At 44.8% G+C, this 18,688-nt stretch overlaps 1 protein-coding gene across 1 annotated transcript in view; it reads left to right on the forward strand.

Moving 5' to 3' along the window:
* The window catches only part of MASP1 (MBL associated serine protease 1), a gene marked incomplete at both ends in the record, with an annotated part of 64,741 nt that overhangs the window by 42,734 nt on the left and 3,319 nt on the right, over positions 1 to 18,688 (forward strand). The window contains 5 exons of the mRNA XM_080696553.1: positions 972 to 1,109; positions 2,746 to 2,820; positions 13,155 to 13,292; positions 15,592 to 15,705; positions 16,554 to 16,739. Coding sequence (XP_080552679.1) covers positions 972 to 1,109; positions 2,746 to 2,820; positions 13,155 to 13,292; positions 15,592 to 15,705; positions 16,554 to 16,739 — 651 coding nt within the window. The remainder of the gene's footprint in view (positions 1 to 971; positions 1,110 to 2,745; positions 2,821 to 13,154; positions 13,293 to 15,591; positions 15,706 to 16,553; positions 16,740 to 18,688) is intronic.

The following is an 18,688-nucleotide window of genomic DNA, read 5'->3' on the forward strand; positions in this document are numbered from 1 at the left end:
CTCAGCTACTTAGCGAGACCCTGTTTCAAATAAAGAGTAAAAAATGAGGCTGGAGGTATAGTCTGGAGGTAGAATGCCCTTGGGTTCCACCACCAGTACAATACTAAGACACACAAAATGATTAATTAATAAAAATAAGAGTCTCCTGAAAAGACATTTCTTAATTGGGTCATTGTCCTGTGATTTGGCTATGAAAAGATGCCCTGAATCTGTGCTGACTCATGCTGGGCTCCATCAGTGCTGACAACTCCCCTAAGACCTGGCTAGACTAAAATATCCCCATAGAATTCTCTGAGAAGCAGGTACCTTTAGTTATATTCTACACTGTAACTATTACAAGCCCCAACATCCACCTACCAACAACTGGAGAAACTGAAGACTAAAATGTGGTCAACTCCTGGCCCTTTTCTGCTTTCTGTGGCCAAGCGAGATGCTTGTGGAAAGCCAGCAGGGTGGAGCTGTGTACTCATGCAGGAACTGGGATTTTTGTTTATTTTGTTTTGATTTTTTTGGTGCCAAACTTCAATGTGAGCACATTAGCCACTCTTCTTCAGACTGTGGTTGGGACTGGATCAGGACAGCCATAATTTTGTGGCTGAGACACAGGTTTCATGCTTGGGCAAAGAAAGCAGAAAGAATTACATAATAGAACTAGAAGTCAAAGAAAGAAGCTATAGTAGGGAGGAGACTGGGGTCTCCCTTAATCTCAGCAGATCTGCCCCTACCCCGAAATTGACAGCTGGGTGAGCTGACCATAGAATCAGACCATAATGGAGAACCCCAAAGGCAGGGCCTCTACTAAATGTGCAAGTTGTACCCCATACAGTCTCAAGGGCTTCATTCAGATACACTGCAACATCACTTTCTGGAGTTGTGTGCAGTGTATAATGCTTATCTGTATCAGAAAGATCCATCATATGGCTTCAAGAAGAAGAGCAAAAGGTTGTTAAGAGTTACTTCTTCTCTCTCAGTTGTAGACTGTGGAGCCCCCACAGAGCTGGAACATGGACTGGTCACTTTCCCCACAAGGAACAACCTCACCACATACAAATCTGAGATCACATACTCCTGCCAGCAGCCCTATTACAAGATGCTGCAAAACCTCACAGGTGAGCCCATCATACTAAACTGTTCTAATCGTATCTAACTAACCTTCCAGGACCCAGGGTTAGTCTGGGGACTGAGACAATTCCATGAGGAATGACTGCTCATAGTACACAGAGCCTCATAATACAAAAAGTGTCCTCTGACACATCACATCATCTGACTCTCAGTCCTCATGACCTCATGTTATGGTGTCCATTTAAAGATGCAGAGACCAGAACCCAGGCTTTTTATTTTATTTTTTTTAAATTTAAATCTAGCACTGATTATGTTGAGTATAGATCTTGTTGGTAAAGCATAAAGGAGTCATGCATGATGCAACTTGGGAGATGAGAACTTAAAGGAAGCCCAGAATCTTCAGAAATGAATCTCTTCCTGTTGCCTGACGCTGAGCTGGGGTTTTTAGGAAATGGCCAATCTCTCTGCCATGGCTTCTGGCTGAGGGTAAACTCTGACCAGGTCAGAGCCACTCTGCAGGCCTGGTGATAGTTCTTTCTTCAAATGTCTTTCCTATGTTGTACACAGGAGTCCAGGTAGGATGGAAGAGTGAGGAACAGTCTCATCTGTCTTGCAGGTGGCCCAATGTATTATCTGACCATCGCACCAGCTCATCTGTAGCCATCCATCCAGACATCATCCACACCACCTGCAGGCTCCTGGCTGCTCCCAAGGGTTGGGCAAAACACACATGCCAAAGGGCAAAAGATCAACAATGGCAGTCCACTGGCATCAGTGAAGGCTTGGGAGGAATTGAGAGAAAAAATACTTGGAGATGTGCCCTGCCTCTCCCAAGAGTGAGGACTCATAGTACCCTAACACCCTGACACATACCCACAGCCCCTAGCAGGAAGGGACCCTCTCAGAGAAGGGAAAGCCCATCTGCCCTGCCTCTGTGGCATATGAGCAATAAGAAAATCTTTCTAATTTCTCCATGTCCAAGCTCTCACTTCTGTGAAACTCAACTGAGACAATGCACACTTATTAAAGAGTCTAAGTGTAGAAGGGAGGGAAGGCATATGTGCTACAGAGAGCTGTGAGAACCAAGGTTTCAGTGACTAGTGAGAAGGAGACACCTGCCTGGGATGGGCAGCGCTGGGCAGGGGAGGAAGGGGAGCAACCTCAGTCAAGCAAGCATCAGACTGCACAGAGCTGGTCACTGTAATGAGGAATGTGGTGTTTATTTTTGAGAAGATCAATAATGCATTGGTAATTTTGAATTGAGAAGGGACCTGGTCAGATTACCATTATAGAAAGATCCTATGGAGCCTGGCGTGGTGGTGTACAATTGTGATCCCAGCATTCAGGAGGCTGAGACTGGAGGATTGCCTTTTGTTTACAGCTTCAGTTACTTGGGGAGACCCTTTGAAACTCAGTGAGACATTGTTTCAAAACTAAAAAGACAAAAATATAGGGCTGGGGGTGTAGCTTGGAGGTGGAATGCCCCTGGGTTCCATCCCCAGAACTGCAAGAAAAAAAAAAATCCTATGGTTTGCAGACTCAGAGAAAATGGTTTCAGAGAAAGTGTTTGGAAAGCTTTTGCAATGATCCACATCCAAGGAGTTAAGACTGCAAAACTATTTTTCCATGTGCTACATATCAATCATTTTCTTTCTCTTCTCCCACCCTTTTCTACTCATGCAGGTATTTATACCTGTTCTGCCCAAGGGGTCTGGATGAATGAAGTGCTGGGGAGAAGCCTGCCCACCTGCCTTCCAGGTACCTTACTCTTCAAACCTTCTGCCTCAAAGTCTTTCACACAGGCCCTAGGGCCCCAAGTGTTTGGGCTGTTAATTGAGAGTTGAGAGGAAAAAAAGCTTTGATTGTTTTTGTTTGTTTCTTTGTTTTGCTTTGATTGTTTTTTAAGAGATGTCTTCAGAAGGTTAAAGGTCAGAGAAGCCTATCCTTGCACCTTCTCAAACTAATCAGCCTTTGTATTCAGCCTGTGCTGTTGTTCCTGGAGCCTGCCATCTCCTCTCTGTCCAGTTCTGCCCCTTCCCACCAGGTTTTCATCCTGCACAATTTGTGTGTATACCTGCTATTATGTCAGGGAAATCAAGAAAGAGGGCACTCTGCCCTTGAGCACTCACCAGGCTATAAAGGAAGTGAAAACATAAGATAAATAACATAACTATAGGACAGAGTAAGTTCTTCCAGAAAGCAATGTGTGCAAGGCTTTCTGCTTGTCTTTCCCACAGTTTATCTACTGACTCCCCTTAAAAATGGAAAGTGAATTGTATGGTAACAGGAAGTGCCACTGTGTGTATAAATTTGGGGAATATTTGCGTTAGCCTTTCAAGTGTGGATGATTTTGGAGTGTGAGACAAGAGCATCACACGTTCAAGGCCAGTCTTATCAAGCAACTTACTGAGACCCTGTTTCAAAATAAAAATTAAAAAGGACTGGAGATATAGCTCAGAGGTAGAGAAGACCTGGGTTCCAAATTGCATGCATATTCAAATCAACTTAGAAAATTGTAGCCCCAAAATATATACTGTTGTAGAGGTTAGCAAATAACCCACAAAATTAATTTTAATATTCACAATACAGCAATTTACACACTTTTAATTTAAAAAATCAAGAACAACAGTAATTAAATGACAGCCATTCAAGACAGCACTGAAGAATACTGAAAATTAATTGTCCTTCCTGATTCCATATGCACATTTGCATGAACAGCAGGAATTTTGTGCAGGGGGAAGCAGGGTGTGGCCTTTGTGTTCTACTGAATTGAAGTTGTTGAGTCAACTAAGAGTATATTTTGTGAATGGTACATTTTAGTAACCCTTGGTATTTACTCAGTAAGCTTCTAGATATTAGGTTAGACATCAAAATGAAAAGGCTGAGAAATTTCTACCATTAATCCTTATGAAGTGAACAACATATGAGAATCAGGTCTCAACCATCACAGATGCAATGGGACCCCAGAAAAGGAGGAAGTAACTGAATGTGGTTGTCCAAGAGTAGGAAGTTAGCACCAGGAAGGAAAACTTCACATAAGAGGTCCTTATGCCTAAGGAAGAACTTGGGAGGAGTGAGAAGGTAGAGTAGGGAAAGGTCATCACGCCCATACTCTGTGATCCCACTCGCCTCAGTTTGGCTTGATCAGGAGCACATTCGAGAACTCCAGGTGGTAAAGCCCCAATGAAGAGAATAATTTAGCTGTGACAAACAGGAGTTTTTTCTATTTTGTTAAAAGAATATGTGGTGGTGGTGGGAGCTAGGGCTGATTCCATGCTGGGAAGCTACATTGCAGCCTCTGGAAGGGGAAGATGTACTGGATTAGAAGTCAGGGGCCCGGTTCACAGTCCTCATGCCCCTGCCTCCTGTGACCTTTGGTAAGTAATTTCACCTCTCCCTCTCCAAAGCTGAGATTCCACACCTTGGAAGTGAGGGAGTAGGACCAGGAGATCCACAACATTCTATGACTCTTAATGGTTATCTCCCTCTATGTTTATTCAAAGCATCTGGGATACAATGAGTCATGAAATTCCAGGGTTGGGTAGAACCATGGTGTATAACTGGACCAGGCCAGAAACTTCCAAATTCTTTCCTCTTGAAAGACAGAGATGGAATCAGGATGCAAGCCAGGATAGAGAAAGCCATTCCATCTAGCATCATATTGTCCACCCTTTCAGGAGATCAGGATGGCATAGTGATCTGTGCAAGGCTACCTCCAGAAAGTTAAGAGTAAAACTGAAAGATGAACCCAAGACTTTTAATATCAATACTAGCAATGCTGCATATCTGAATACCACTTTTTAATTTTAAGGGCCCTCTCTTAGGAGGACCTACCATCCTCTAGAGCCCAAATCTGGCTCCAGCCTAACTCAGAGCTATATAATTTCAAGAGTATTGCTTTGTCCCAGGAAAGACCAGGAAGAGAATTATAGCAGCCAGTAAGAATAACCCATTTCATCATGAAATGGCATGGTGTAACATCTGTAGTCCCAGTTACTCTGAAGTTTGAGGCAGGAGAATCGCTTGTGCACAAGAGCTCAAGGCCAGTCTGAGTAACATAGTGAGTTATCATTTCAGAAAAAATAAATAACCCCATTTCAATGAGCTCTCCCAAAGATTTGATGCATCATTCGACCTTATAAAGACAAGAACACATCAAAGAGAAAAACAGATTTTAGTGGAGAAACAAAGCTAGAGTCAGGAGAAATAAGATCTACTACTTTCTCTACTACTAATGACTTTGAGCAAGTCACTTTTCTTCTCTGACCCTCTGTCCATCTGCTAATGATCTATTCTCTGAGGTTCCTCTGGTTCTGATCGTCTGGGACCTGGGGTATGCCACTTGAACCTTGATTGGAGGAAGGCACCATTCAGAGCTGGCAATGAACTTTGTTGTGACCATGGGCCGAGCCATGACCATGTTTCTTCCAGATGATGAGTTGTTGCATAAGGCGAGTCACAGGCCCAACTTGAGATGTCACCTTGTAGGCTGCTGCTTGTAATAGGAGGCTAGTAATCAACTTTGAAAGGCCAGGCCACTGAGAGTTACAAAGGTCCATCACATCTGGCCTGGGATGAATGACAGAGTGCTGCAGAATCATGCAAGAAGCACTCGGCCTCAGAAGAGCATCCAAAAAACACTAGATTATGGAAAGCCTGCCCTCCCAAAGTCACCAAACAAATTCAATGTTCCTTGGTTTCTAAGGAGTTCTTGAAAGTACTCAGGATCAAGCAGTAGCTGGCCTTTTGTGACTAGATGGAGTCCTGAACACACTAGGCTTACCTCCCAGGCTCAAGCACCCTGCCTGGGAAGGGGCCATGCATGCTTGTTTTTAGCCAGGGGGCGAGGGCGGGGTGGCTCTACTGAAGACATTCTGCTCATGAGCCAGATGCATTTGGCTGCAGGAGGCCGGTGATGCATGTGCATGGAATGAAGTTTGCTCAGACCTTTCTCCTTCCTTCAGAGGTATTATAGAGCACCTGGGTGCAATGATGGGTGGTCCTGAGCAGGTCCATGCATCATTGCTTGTGGATTATGCCACCTTTCCCCTCCCCTGTACATGCTAAGCCTCAATCCTCAAGCATCAATGAGGCCTTTAAACCAGAGAAGAAAAGGTTTGAGGGCCATGGTCTTAATGTGTTATATTGTCTTAGAATCTAGTTAAGGCCCTGCTACTCAACTTGATAGCCATGTTACCCTGGGCTAGTCTATTAACCTTTGGAGAGTGTTATTCATCTATAAATAGGAGTTAGTGTGGGCAAAGAAACATAAAGAAGTTTGAAATTTGAAGGATCCTTGAAGATCTTAGCCAACTGATTCATTTGGCAAATCAAAAACTAAAACCAAGAGAGAAAAGTATTGACTCCGAATCACATGGAAGCCGGGCATGGTGGTGCATGTTTGTAATCCCAGCATTTGAGAGGCTGAGACAGAGGATCGTGGTTCACCCTCAGCTACTTAGTGAGGCCCTCTGCAAATCAGTGAGACCCTGTTTCAAAATAAAGAATAAAAAATAGGGCTGGGGATATAGTTCAAAGGTAGAATGCCCCTGGGTTTCATCCCAGTACCGAAAAAAAAAAAAAAAAAATCACATGAAAATAGAAAAGACAGGTCAGGGCCCCAGGTATCTTGGTTCCCAGTCCCGTGTTTGTTGTGATCTGATAGATGTTTTAGGTTCCTTCCATCTCTCTGTGCCTATGGACATAGAGAGAAAATTTTCAGAAGTTCTCTGAATGCCCATAACAGAGATGACTTCTGGGATATGAGATATCCTGTTAGGGAAGAAAGGGGAGAAGTAGCCATTGCCAGGGGATAGCCTGGCTCAACGTGGTCCAAGCCCAAAGTGGTCTTAGCCAGAGGTGGTGCAGGATGGAGAAGACCCAAGTATGACCTAGCTACAGAGGGCCAGACTGGAGATGGACAAGACCAGAAAGACAGGGACACAAACTGACCCTTGTCAGAGCTCTCCCAAGCTAGCATGACTCAGGCAGGTTAAGGTCCCATGGTGGCATAATCGACAGTGAGTGAGATGTACCTTTCTCTTAGTGGCTCTTTTCATACAGCTGTCCTGACCAGTCTCTGTCTCTTGTCTCCACTCCCCCTTTTCCTTACAGTGTGTGGTCAGCCTTCCCGCTCCCTGCCAAACATGGTCAAGCGGATTATCGGAGGCCGGAATGCTGAGCCTGGCCTCTTCCCGTGGCAGGCCCTAATAGTTGTGGAGGATACCTCAAGGGTGCCAAACGATAAGTGGTTTGGGAGTGGGGCCCTGCTCTCCGAGTCTTGGATCCTCACAGCAGCTCATGTGCTACGCTCCCAGCGCAGAGACAATACAGTGATACCAGTCTCCAAGGATCATGTCACCGTCTACCTAGGCCTGCATGATGTTCGGGATAAATCAGGAGCTGTCAACCGCTCAGCTGCCAGAGTGGTACTCCACCCAGACTTCAACATCCAGAACTACAACCACGACATAGCTCTGGTGCAGCTGCAGGAGCCGGTGCCCCTGGGACCCCATGTCATGCCCATCTGCCTGCCCAGGCCTGAGCCAGAAGGCCCAGCCCCCCACATGCTGGGCCTGGTGGCAGGCTGGGGCATCTCGAACCCCAACGTAACAGTGGATGAGATCATCAACAGTGGCACACGAACCTTGTCAGATGTCCTGCAGTATGTCAAGCTGCCTGTGGTGCCGCATGCCGAGTGCAAAACCAGCTATGAGTCCCGTTCAGGCAACTACAGTGTCACCGAGAACATGTTCTGTGCTGGCTATTATGAGGGGGGCAAAGACACATGCCTTGGAGACAGTGGTGGAGCCTTTGTCATCCTGGATGACTTGAGCCAGCACTGGGTGGTCCAAGGCTTGGTGTCCTGGGGAGGCCCTGAAGAATGTGGCAGCAAGCAGGTGTATGGAGTCTACACAAAGGTCTCCAACTATGTGGACTGGGTGTGGGAGCAGGTGGGTTCCCCACAGGTAGAACGGTGAGCTGATTTTCCGCCTACCCTGACCTAGCCCAAGTGAGGCTACATCACACTCTGACAGCACACTCTATGTTATCTACAAGACCAAATCGAATGGGACATGCTGACCTAGAGGGGCGCTCATCCTCCTGAGAGCCCCAGAGCCCCAAGAGGCAGCAGTGTGGTATAGGGAAGCAACTCGAAGCAAGAGACCTGGGTCCATGACCTTGGCCAAGTCCTATTTGCTCTGTGGGCCTCACTATCTCCAGCAATACAATGGGGGGGCTGGACTGAGAGTCTCTGGGCCAATTCAGCACTCCTTTCTAGAGCAAGCTTTACCCAGTGGCCTTTATTCACTCCTAGTCATATATCAAACCCATTGGCCCCATGACTGGTATAAGTGAGCTCAAACCTGATTCTTATGTTGAACTAAAGCTAGCTCTGCCCTATGGGCCTATACCAAGTCTAGTTCCTTCTCTAGGAGTAAACCATGTGGACTTGGGGAACAGAGATCTGAGCCTAGAGAACCCTCCCTCTTAGTATAATACTTCAGAGCACTTTTGTTCTTGGGCTTTCTACAAACTTCTTACGTAGTCCAGGCCTTATACCTTATATTCTCCACTAAAGGAATGTTAAAAGACAAAGAGAAAGCTGGGAAGGTTTGTGGTGACAGGGGAGGCTCCCAAGCCCCTTAAGTTTCTACGGTTGACTCAGAACATAGCATTTGGACCCATATGCCACCCTCAAATCCCAGCTGACACTGCAAGTTGTCAACACCTGCCACTACTGACAAGAAGGAAATAATCTTCTGCCCCTGAAATGTATCATGAAAAAAGACTACCTGATCCTCATCCCCAATGTGGAAACTTCGCTGCTGCTTGGAAAGAGAAGACACACACTGTGCCCCACTGTGCTTCTGGGCAGTAAAATAGAAGAAATGGTGGGCTCCATCCATTAGGAGTCACCTGCATGCTGTCATTTGTCCTATAGTCCTGGGCCCAAGCTCGGTGTTGAATCCATTCAGCAGGATGCCCATGCAGTAGAGGGGTCCATGCCTCTATTTTCCAGGGGCCAGAGGTCAAGGGAAACAGAGACTCATTAGTGACAAGCATTGAAAAGAGATGAGTCATGATCCCTGGTCTATAGTCCTCACTCTGCCCCCACTTTGACAAATCATTTCCTTCTCCAAGCCTCAGTTTCCCCATCTGTAAACAGAAGTCATGGGATCCCTTCAAGGTTTTTCCAGCTCTGGCCCCAGCCCTTCCTTGATTACCAGCCACCCAGCTGTCACAATCCTACTATCTTCCTTCTCTCCCGGAGCTCTCTCCCCTGGGAATCTCCATGATGAGACAAAGGCAGCCAGAGAAGCTCCTGAGATGGATTTCAAGAGAACGATTGGGAAGGATCCACTTTTCCAATGGGTTCATTCAAACACACTCCTATACCAATGAATGGTACATGTAGAGAATGCTATATTTTGTATATTTAATACCACATGCTTTGCTACTTTGTAAGGGGCCTCTGCATTGTTTCTCTTGTCAGGGGTCTCAAGTGGAAATAAACCTGTGGATAACCAATAGCCTTGATTTGGGAGTTTGGTTGTTATTGTTGAAGTGTGTTCATTTGTTTTAACCTTTTGAAGAAAATGCCAGCATCCTTGTTAAGCCAGAATCTCCCCTATTAAAAAACAAGTTTTGAAACCTGGACATTATCCAAGAAGTATAGTGGAAACGAGTTGATTACTGATACATTTCTTTCCCAGAGGCTGTGTGTTCCTGTATTCAAGTATGAAATAAAGGTTGTCATTTAAGTATAAAGAGAAAATATGCATATAGGTCTTAAGCTGGCAAAAGGAGTTGAGTATCATAGAGGAATAGCGATTTAGTTTCATTAGGGCTTAAAGGAAGGTATGATTATATATGGCTGGAGGAGGTCAAAATGGCTTTACAGATGCTTCAAGGGTTTCTCTGGAGTATAGGAAGGAGGGCAAAGTTATCAAAGCAGGGAAGCGGGGCATGGGTGGAATGGGGGCAGTAGTAATGGAAGAGTTGAGAGAATCTCAAAAGCCATACTCTGGGTTCTGTCCTGCAGTCATGATTCTCTTAGGCCTGGGGTATATTAGAATCACCAGGGGGTACTTGTTAATAGTGTAAATTTCTGGGTCCCACCCACTGGAAATTGTGGATTCAGCAGGTCCAAGGGCAGGCAGCACAGTGGAGGAAGTAGAAGGAAGGGAAAAGCTGGAGAGAAAAGTCAGGAAGCATCATCCTGGGAAAAGATGGGGAAAACCCACCAGACCGAGGCTGTAACTGTGCAGACCAGGGATAGGGGGTGTAACTCCATTTAAGTGGTATATCCAGCAGAGCTTGGCCTATGGCATCTTTTGAGATATGCAAGCATGGAGATACAGGAGATAACCCAAATTAGCCTGAGAATAAGAGCTTAAGGGCTCTCCATGAGACACTCTCATGGTTGCCATTGTTCTAGGTTTGTATCATTCTTTGGTTTTGTGTCATGCTTTTTACAGTATTGAGAGCTAAAAGAATACTAAGTTACGTTTGCACTTTGTATGTTACCAGTTTCGAGAACTATCATATCTTTGTTCTATTATATTTCTGATTTTTATTTTTCTCTAGATATGTGGATTTTGTGTTGTGACATATTGAGACACTGAGGTTACACATCGATCATCTGGGGACACGGAGGGGGGAAGTTACAGTACCCCGCTTCTCTTAGCAATTTAACATCAGCTTAGTGACTGACAAGATACAGGGTTGAAGAATAGGGACTTAACAAGCACGTGGTCAGTGCAGACATTACCAAAGTTCCAGAACAAGGGGCTGAGGATAAAGGATTTCCTTTAAGCCTTAATGAAACTAAATCTCCATCCTGTGAAGGACGGAGGCTAGGGCTTAGCTTCTCTGAGTCTGGAGAGTTTATGAGCAAACCCTCAAGTCAGGAGATGTTAGGGGTAGTGAGTGTCATCCACTGGAAATTTGCAGAAAAGAAAACAGAACCAAGGGGTATATAATATGGAAGGCATGGGAAAAAATAGAAGCTCCAAGAAAGAAATAGAGGAAAAGAAAGGACAAAAGTAAGGCAGAAAGAGAAGAAAAGAAAAAAGAAGGATCCAAAACAAAAAGAAAAGTGAGTGCTTCAGAAGTTGAAGAGAGGAAATTGTCGAGAAAGCTGAAGCAGTCATAGCTCGTGATGCAGCTCCTAGAGCCAGGAGGAGGCTCCCGGGATGGATGCTGCGCAGGGCAGGGCCTACGTCTCCATTGTCATCTCTGAAATCGCATGGGAACAGCCTCCCATTTGTGTTAAAGTCTCTAACAAGGCTCTCTTCCTCTGTCCTCTCTCTCTTCCTTCTCCCTCCCTCCAGTTTCACTGTGCTTGCAAATGGCTTTTAGCTTTTCCTGGGAAGCAGGAAACTAACTGCCCTTGCCTCTTTCCTTCTCAGTGTCTTATAGTAAAAATATTATATGTTCAGCACTATGAGTTTTGATTTCTTAAAACCTATGCATCTTTTATTCTTACCACAACACTTACATTTTCTAATGAAAATCTTTGTTTCTAGACCTTTGTTTCTGCTTTGATCCTTCAAAAGTCAAAGCCTATGCATCCTTTACCTAAAACAATAAGCGTTCTATGTCCAAATGGTTGGGAGCCGCAGGGCAAGGAAAATTAATTCCTAAGAATGAGGAATACATCAGATAAAATTTCAAAAATAGCAACCTATCATATCTATAAATATTAGTTAAAGTCTGATTTATGGTTCCTGAGTATCTGAGTGTGAGTCTATTTAATATTCAAATGGTGCTTTATTTCCAAGTTTGTACAGTAAATGGTATTCTCTTCTAAATCCAGCTCCAAAAGAGAGGAAAGAACGTGAAGACATGAATGTCTACTCCCCTGTGCTAAAATTTGACTGTGGAAGGGAGAAAGAGAGACAGTAGAATAAAACACAACAGGGAAATTAAAAGTGATTTTTAGGATGAAGATGCTAGATCACGTTTTAGAGGTGTGAGAGAGGCAAAGACGGAAAATACAGGAGAAGAGCAAAAATCACCAAGAGTGCAAAAGTGAGGAGACCCACAACACAGAATTAGTTCTGAAGAGAAGCATTCAAGAGGGCATGGAGAGGCGGATGGTCAAGGGTTCCCACCCTGTGTCTCCATGCATCTGCTGGGAATGGGGCCAGGACACTAGTGGCATAGATCAGCTGGCCAGGGCATCGAGAATGATGCTCGGAGATGCTGGGGATTCAGTCAAAGTTGCAGCCCATTTGTCTGTGGTTTTTCATCAGCCCAGTGGTAGCTATGAAGGTGGCAGGTGCCTGCCTTTGTCCAAGGGGTTGAGGCATTAGTGTCAGTTAGTGGTGGTGGCCAGAGTGGGAAAGCCCAGAGTTGGGAGTTAAAAGATCCAGGTTCATAGTCTTGCCACTAACTCATAGAATAACTTCTGGTAAATCAATTTCTTTGCCTGGGTCTTGGATTCCTTAGTAATATGAAAAGAGGAATAGATATAAACAGCTTAAGGAGAGAGAGAGAAAAAAAAAGAATTTATAAGGTTACATAACAAAAAGACTATCCCAAAAGACTTCACGTATGGCTAGATCAAATGTCTCGGATACCAGGACTCAATCTGTCTTGCTTCACCCCTTGTCTTCCAGCTCCACTTTCCTGGGTGTGAAGTGGGTCCTACTCTCACCAGGTGCTTCACAAAGTGATCACAGGAGGGAGGTCTGGGCAGAGGGCCAGCCGTTCAGCAACCCCAGTAGAGAATAACTCTATTTTTCTAATATGTTTAGCAAAATTCTCAAGCCAGGCTTTCATTGGCTTGCCCAAGGCCACATCCCATCTCTGAGAAATCAGCTTACCAGGGGATCCAGGGCTTGGATTAGTCACATTCCTATCCCTGAAACTAGAGGTAAGGTTGGCCTAACTCAGGCTACATAGAACAAGAATGAGGAGAGTGCAGATCCCTGAGAAAAATCAGAATACTATTATCAGACAGGGGAATGGCTGCTGGGAGACCAAAAGTAACAGATATTTTTACCAGGGTGATGAGCTGGTAACCATGGCACTGGGCAAGATGGAGCCTAGAGTGTGATCTGTCCCTCCCTCCCTGGCTGCAGTGTGTGGTCTCCCCAAGTTCTCCAGGACGCTGATGGCCAGGATCTTCAATGGACGCCCTGCCAAGAAGGGCACCACCCCCTGGATTGCCATGCTGTCATTCCCAAGTGGGCAGCCCTTCTGTGGGGGCACCCTCCTAGGTAAGGGATGAAGAACCCAGGATTGGGGGCAGGGTGGAAGCTAGGCACCCAGTCCTCTTCCTGAAGACCAGCCAAGATTTCTCAGTTGAGCATCATGGTCCACAATACTATCAGGGCCCAGAAGTATAGTGTGGTAGAAAAAAGTGCTTAACCGGAACCAAAAGACATGTGTTTCTGTTCTAATTCCTTCAGGAACCAAACACCTCCTGAATCCTGGTCAATCTCTGCCCTGAGAAAGATTAAGTCAGGGAGTCAGATAGTCAAACATGAATTACAGGTTGGGAATCTCAGTACTTGGGAGGCTGAGACAGAAGGATCCTCAGGTTTGAGGATAGCTTCAGTGTCTTAGCAAGAGGCCCTCAGCAACTTAGAATGTTTCAAAATAAAAAATAAAAAAGCTTTGGGATATAGCTCAAAATAGAACATCCCTGTGTTCAATCCCCAGTAATACTTACACACACTATGAATTATCACACAAGACATTTACTTGTGGCTCAGAGGCAGGGTGTACCAGTGTTATGGGGTCAGTAAATTTTAAGACCTAATTAGTTTTAAGTCTTGCGTTTTTAAGTCAATAATATTCAACTTTTATTGGTATTTTATTGCATTTATCCTCTATGACTCATGTTTGCAAGTTTTTTGAAGTTCACTTTACCCTCAGCCAAACTAAAGTCTCCCTCACTCTCTACCCTCCCCACTGCCCTTGATCTATAACCTAATTCCTCTGTGGCTTGGTCTTATGGAACAGAGAGGGATAAGAAAATGGAGAGGAGCTGAGGGACAGAGAAAGAGGCAAAGCACCATCTTGAAGCCCACACTAAGGCCCTGGAGCTGAGAGGTGAGCTGCATCTCTGAACTGGCCAGTGCACTCTGCCTAACCTGGGCACCTCTGCCTTCCTTACCCTGCTGGGAAGTCAACCCAGCAAGCTCAGGCCATAGATGGGGGCAAACAGGTAGCCCTGTGAAGCTCTCTCCAGGACCAAGAGTCCTGGTATGTGCTAAAAATCACATAGCTACTTTTTAGAGGACCAGGTAGAGCCTGGAACCTGCTCCAGGAAAGCACCGTCACCCTTCACTCTGAACTATAACTTAATACCCCTGAACCTTATCCCCAAGTCCTAGAGCCTTTCTTTCTGGTTGGCTCATCCTGGGTGTTCCTCCAGAATCAGCTACTTATAGGATTGTCATCTGTTCCACTTAAATGATGGACAGAAACCTAACCCTGTATTAATCAAGGGGCAGGAACATATCTGTCCAGGGGAAGAAAACAGCCAAGACACAAGAAAGCATGAGGCCGACCTCAGGAGACCTGGGACCACTAACTTGCTTTGTGACCCTGGCCATAGGCCTCAGGATCCATGTCTGTAAAAGAGAGATTTGTATCTGAACAGTGGTTCTAACCTTGGTGGCAGCAGAATAACGTGAGGGAATCTTTAAAATATGTCTGTGCCTGGCCCAATCCTCATTTATTTTTTCTTTTTTTGTGGTACTGGGGATGGAACCCAGGAGCAATGTACCTCTGAGCTATGCCCCTGGCCCTATTTTTTATTCTTTATTTTGAAACAGGGTCTCACTGAGTTGCAAAGGGCCTCACAAAATAGTAGCTGAGGCTGTTCGCAAACCGCGATCCTCCTGTCTCAGCCTCCCAAATGCTGGGATTACAAGTGTGCGCCGCCACACCCAGCCCAGTCCTCATATTTTAGGTGGCCTGGATGTAGATCCAAATACTGTTGTTTTTTTTTTTTTTCTGTTGTAATTTTCCAGGTAATTTCAATATGTGGCCATGTAGCTAGCTGCCAGCTATCCTACTTAATATTTGCCAAAATTTTAAGTAGAAATTATTTGGGAATCTTTCTGAAGTATAGGCTCTGGGTTGGGAGCTCTGAGAGTCTTCATTTCTAAGGCATTCCCAAGTGAGGTGGATATTGCTGGTCCAGGGACCACACTTTGAGTGTAAGGCCAGAGAAGCAGCCAGAGAGTCAGCCAGTGAGCAAAAGGTTTCTGTGTCCCTACCTTGGGCTGACAGCTGCTCACCCACACCATGGGTTTAAGGGAACCCTGAGACTCTCTTCATAATGTTCATTTCTGGCCTAAGTTGAAACAGTCAGTTAAAATCATATATTTAATGCCTCGTCTTCCAATCAGTATCCTGTGGATGTCTGACTTAGGGCTGGGAAATGCAATGGAGAAGAGTGTGGCCAGCTACAGGTCTTGAATAAATCTTAAGAACTTTAGTTCAAGACAGTGGGAGGCAAGACAGGGTAGTATAAGACATGGAATAAGTACGTTCTATTTCCAGGCTCCAGCTGGATTGTGACCGCTGCTCACTGCCTCCACCAGCCACTGGATCCAGAGGACCCAACCCTAGACACTTCAAACTTACTCAGCCCTTCTGATTTCAAAATAATCATGGGTGAGCGAGGGACAAACCAATTTCTGAAGCCAGGTGTGGTTCTTGGAATGATGTTCACGACTGCCATTTTTCAAGGCTCTCCTTTATAAAATCATACAAGCTAATTCAATTCAGCTCAACACATATTTACCTACCAACACTTTTCCAGGACCTAATGACAAGGTGTAATTAAAATCTACTTCCTGTTGGGTGTGGTGGCACACTCCTGTAATACCAGTACTTGGGAATCTAACCCAGGAAAATCATAGGTTCAAGGCCAGCCTCAGCAGCTTTGCAAGATCCTCAGCAACCTAGTGAGATAAAAATAAAAGGGACTAGCAGTATAACTCAGAAGTAGAATGTCCCCCAGGGTTCAATCCCTTATACCCCTCCCCAAAGGACCTACTTCCTGCTCATAAGGAACATATAGTCTAGTAGAAAAATCAAATACAAGCCCTGGCCTTCTATTGTAAGGAAGGAAGGAAGCAGTAGGTTCTGTAGGAAAGAGACAGATGAACCATGGAAATTCATAGGGAAAAGACTTCTAACTGAAGTTATGAGAGACTTCATGGAGGAGGTGGCATATGACTCAGACATCGAAAGGTGATCGTGTGGCTTGAACTGTGGTAACAGGCATAAGAACAACTATCTAAGGCAATGGAATTGGCTCATGAAGAAAAACAGGTGGGGACCCTTGAGAACATATGGGCAGTGGCAGGTGGGACCAGAAGACTGGGTAGAGGAGGATTAAGAGAGATAAAAGAGTTAAGGTTGAAAAAACATGCAGGATGGGACCAGAGGCTGACAGGGAGCAAAGTATGACATTATTCTCCATGATTCTCATGCTTTGCGTGCATTTTCTTGCCCAGGAAAACACTGGAGACTCCGGTCAGATGAAAATGAACAGCATCTCCCTGTCAAACATATCCTCCTCCATCCCCTATACAATTCCAGTACATTTGAGAATGATGTGGCTCTGGTGGAGCTGCTAGAGAGCCCAGTGCTAAGTGACTACGTGATGCCCATCTGCCTGCCTGAGGAGCCCTCGCAGGAAGGTACCTTCTCTCTACCCCCACCCCACCTGTGCAGGGCAGCTGGGGAGTTCTTCTCCAGTCCTGGTGAGACTCCCATGCCAGCTGAGTCAGCTGACAACATCTACATGACTCCCCAGCTGCCTCCGCTGAAATAGCTAAGTCACAACTGGTTTTTAAGGCAGCACAAGTAGTAGGAATATAGAAAAAGGCCTGAAGGTTAAGGGAGGAAAACAAAAACCAGACTAGGTGGTTGTTACAGAGAGAATTTAATATAGGGTATTGGCAGACTAAGTAAGGAAAAGGAAAAAGCAAAGATAATAGAGATAGTACTTGTAGGAAGAAACGACCTCTAGTCCTGGGGAAATAAAAAACTGGCAGTATAGAACCTGGAGACTTGAAAAAAGAAACCTTTTGGAAACTGAACTTGGACTTCTGCAGAAGAGGCTGAGGGAAATAACTAGAACCAATTTCCACTACTAAGGTGAAAAATTGGTACCAGGGTTATGCCAACAGTTAGAGCAAAACTCCTAGTATCCCTGAAAGTGCCCCGAGTTTCAGGAAACCGTCTAGCCAAACAGAATTGCTTTTTCAAGGTCTCATTGCCAATGCCACAAAACAGAGTATAGAAGGGTAATTTGGAAGCTGAGAGACAGCGTAATGACCAGCACAGATTCAGATCCCACCGCTGGCATTTCCTAGTCGGTGATCTCAAGGAAGTTCCTTAGCCTCATTAGGCCTCAATCCTCTTTCTTTCTTTTTTTTTAATTAAACAGGAATACTTTCAAATTATACTGCTGAATATTCACATTTTACTGTGAGTGCATGCAAGTGTATTTTTTTTATCGGTGCGTTGTAATCATACATCATGCTGAAGTTCAGGATGGTAGAGGTATACATGCACAGGGCACCCATTGAGTCCTCCCCCAGTTCCCACTCTGCTCCCAATCTCTCCCTACCTGCCCATGCACAACACTGTGATTGGCCTTATTTCTTAACTAGAGACAATATTTCTTAGGATGTTTGTGGTAGTTAAATGAAATCATATATACAGGCATGATGGCCTATACCTGTAATCCCAGTTCTTGGGAAACTGAGATAGGAGGATTGCAGATTCAAGGCCAGGCTCAGAACCTAGTGAGCCTGTTTTAATTTCTTTTTAACTTTTGAAAAGGGATTGGGGATGTGACTCAGAGGAAGAATGGCCCTGGGCTTAATCCTTAATACCAAAAACAAAACAAAAAAAAAAAATGATTAAGATGATAAAAATGAAAAGAATCCAACAATGAGAGGCCGACTCACTTCAGTTTGTTTCCTTTTCATTTTTAGTTCAGTGGTGTCATATCATAATTCACTTCCTTTAGCTCAAAGATGGTGCAAAAAGGAATTTCCAGGATGGACTCCGAGAAGTCTCTAGGCGACATAAACTGAAAGACACAGGCACAGCTGGCTCTGGCTAATTTGATGCCTGCCGTGTGCTTAGCATGGGCTAGTTGCTTCATAATAATTAACTTATTTCTTACTAATGAATGTCTTGCAAGGTGGCATTACAGCACATTTTACAGATGAGAAAAGTGAGGCTCAGCAAGGTGTCAATGACTCACTCAAGATAGAGCTGCTAAGAAGCAGATCTGAGGCGGTCACGGCGGTGCACACCTTAAATCCAGTACTTGGGAGGCTGAGACAGGGAGACTGTGCAGGTTTGAGGATGACCTCAGCAACACAGTGAGACTCTCAGTAACCTAGTAAGACCACGTTTCAAAACAAAAATTAGAAGGGCTAGAGTGTAGCTTAGAAGTAGAATGCTCTTGGGTTAAGTACCACAAAAAAGAAAGGAAAGAAAGAAAGAAAGAAAGAAAGAAAGAGAGAGAGAAAGAAAAGATACTGTGATTAGTATCTAGGTTTTCTAACTTTAAGCCTAGTGCTGATTTATTAGCCTTGAACTCATTTCCACATTTTCCTAAATTTGTGAA

This window comes from Muscardinus avellanarius (genome assembly GCF_963383645.1).
Source record: "Muscardinus avellanarius genome assembly, chromosome: 5".
Classification (NCBI taxonomy): Eukaryota; Metazoa; Chordata; class Mammalia; order Rodentia; family Gliridae; genus Muscardinus; species Muscardinus avellanarius.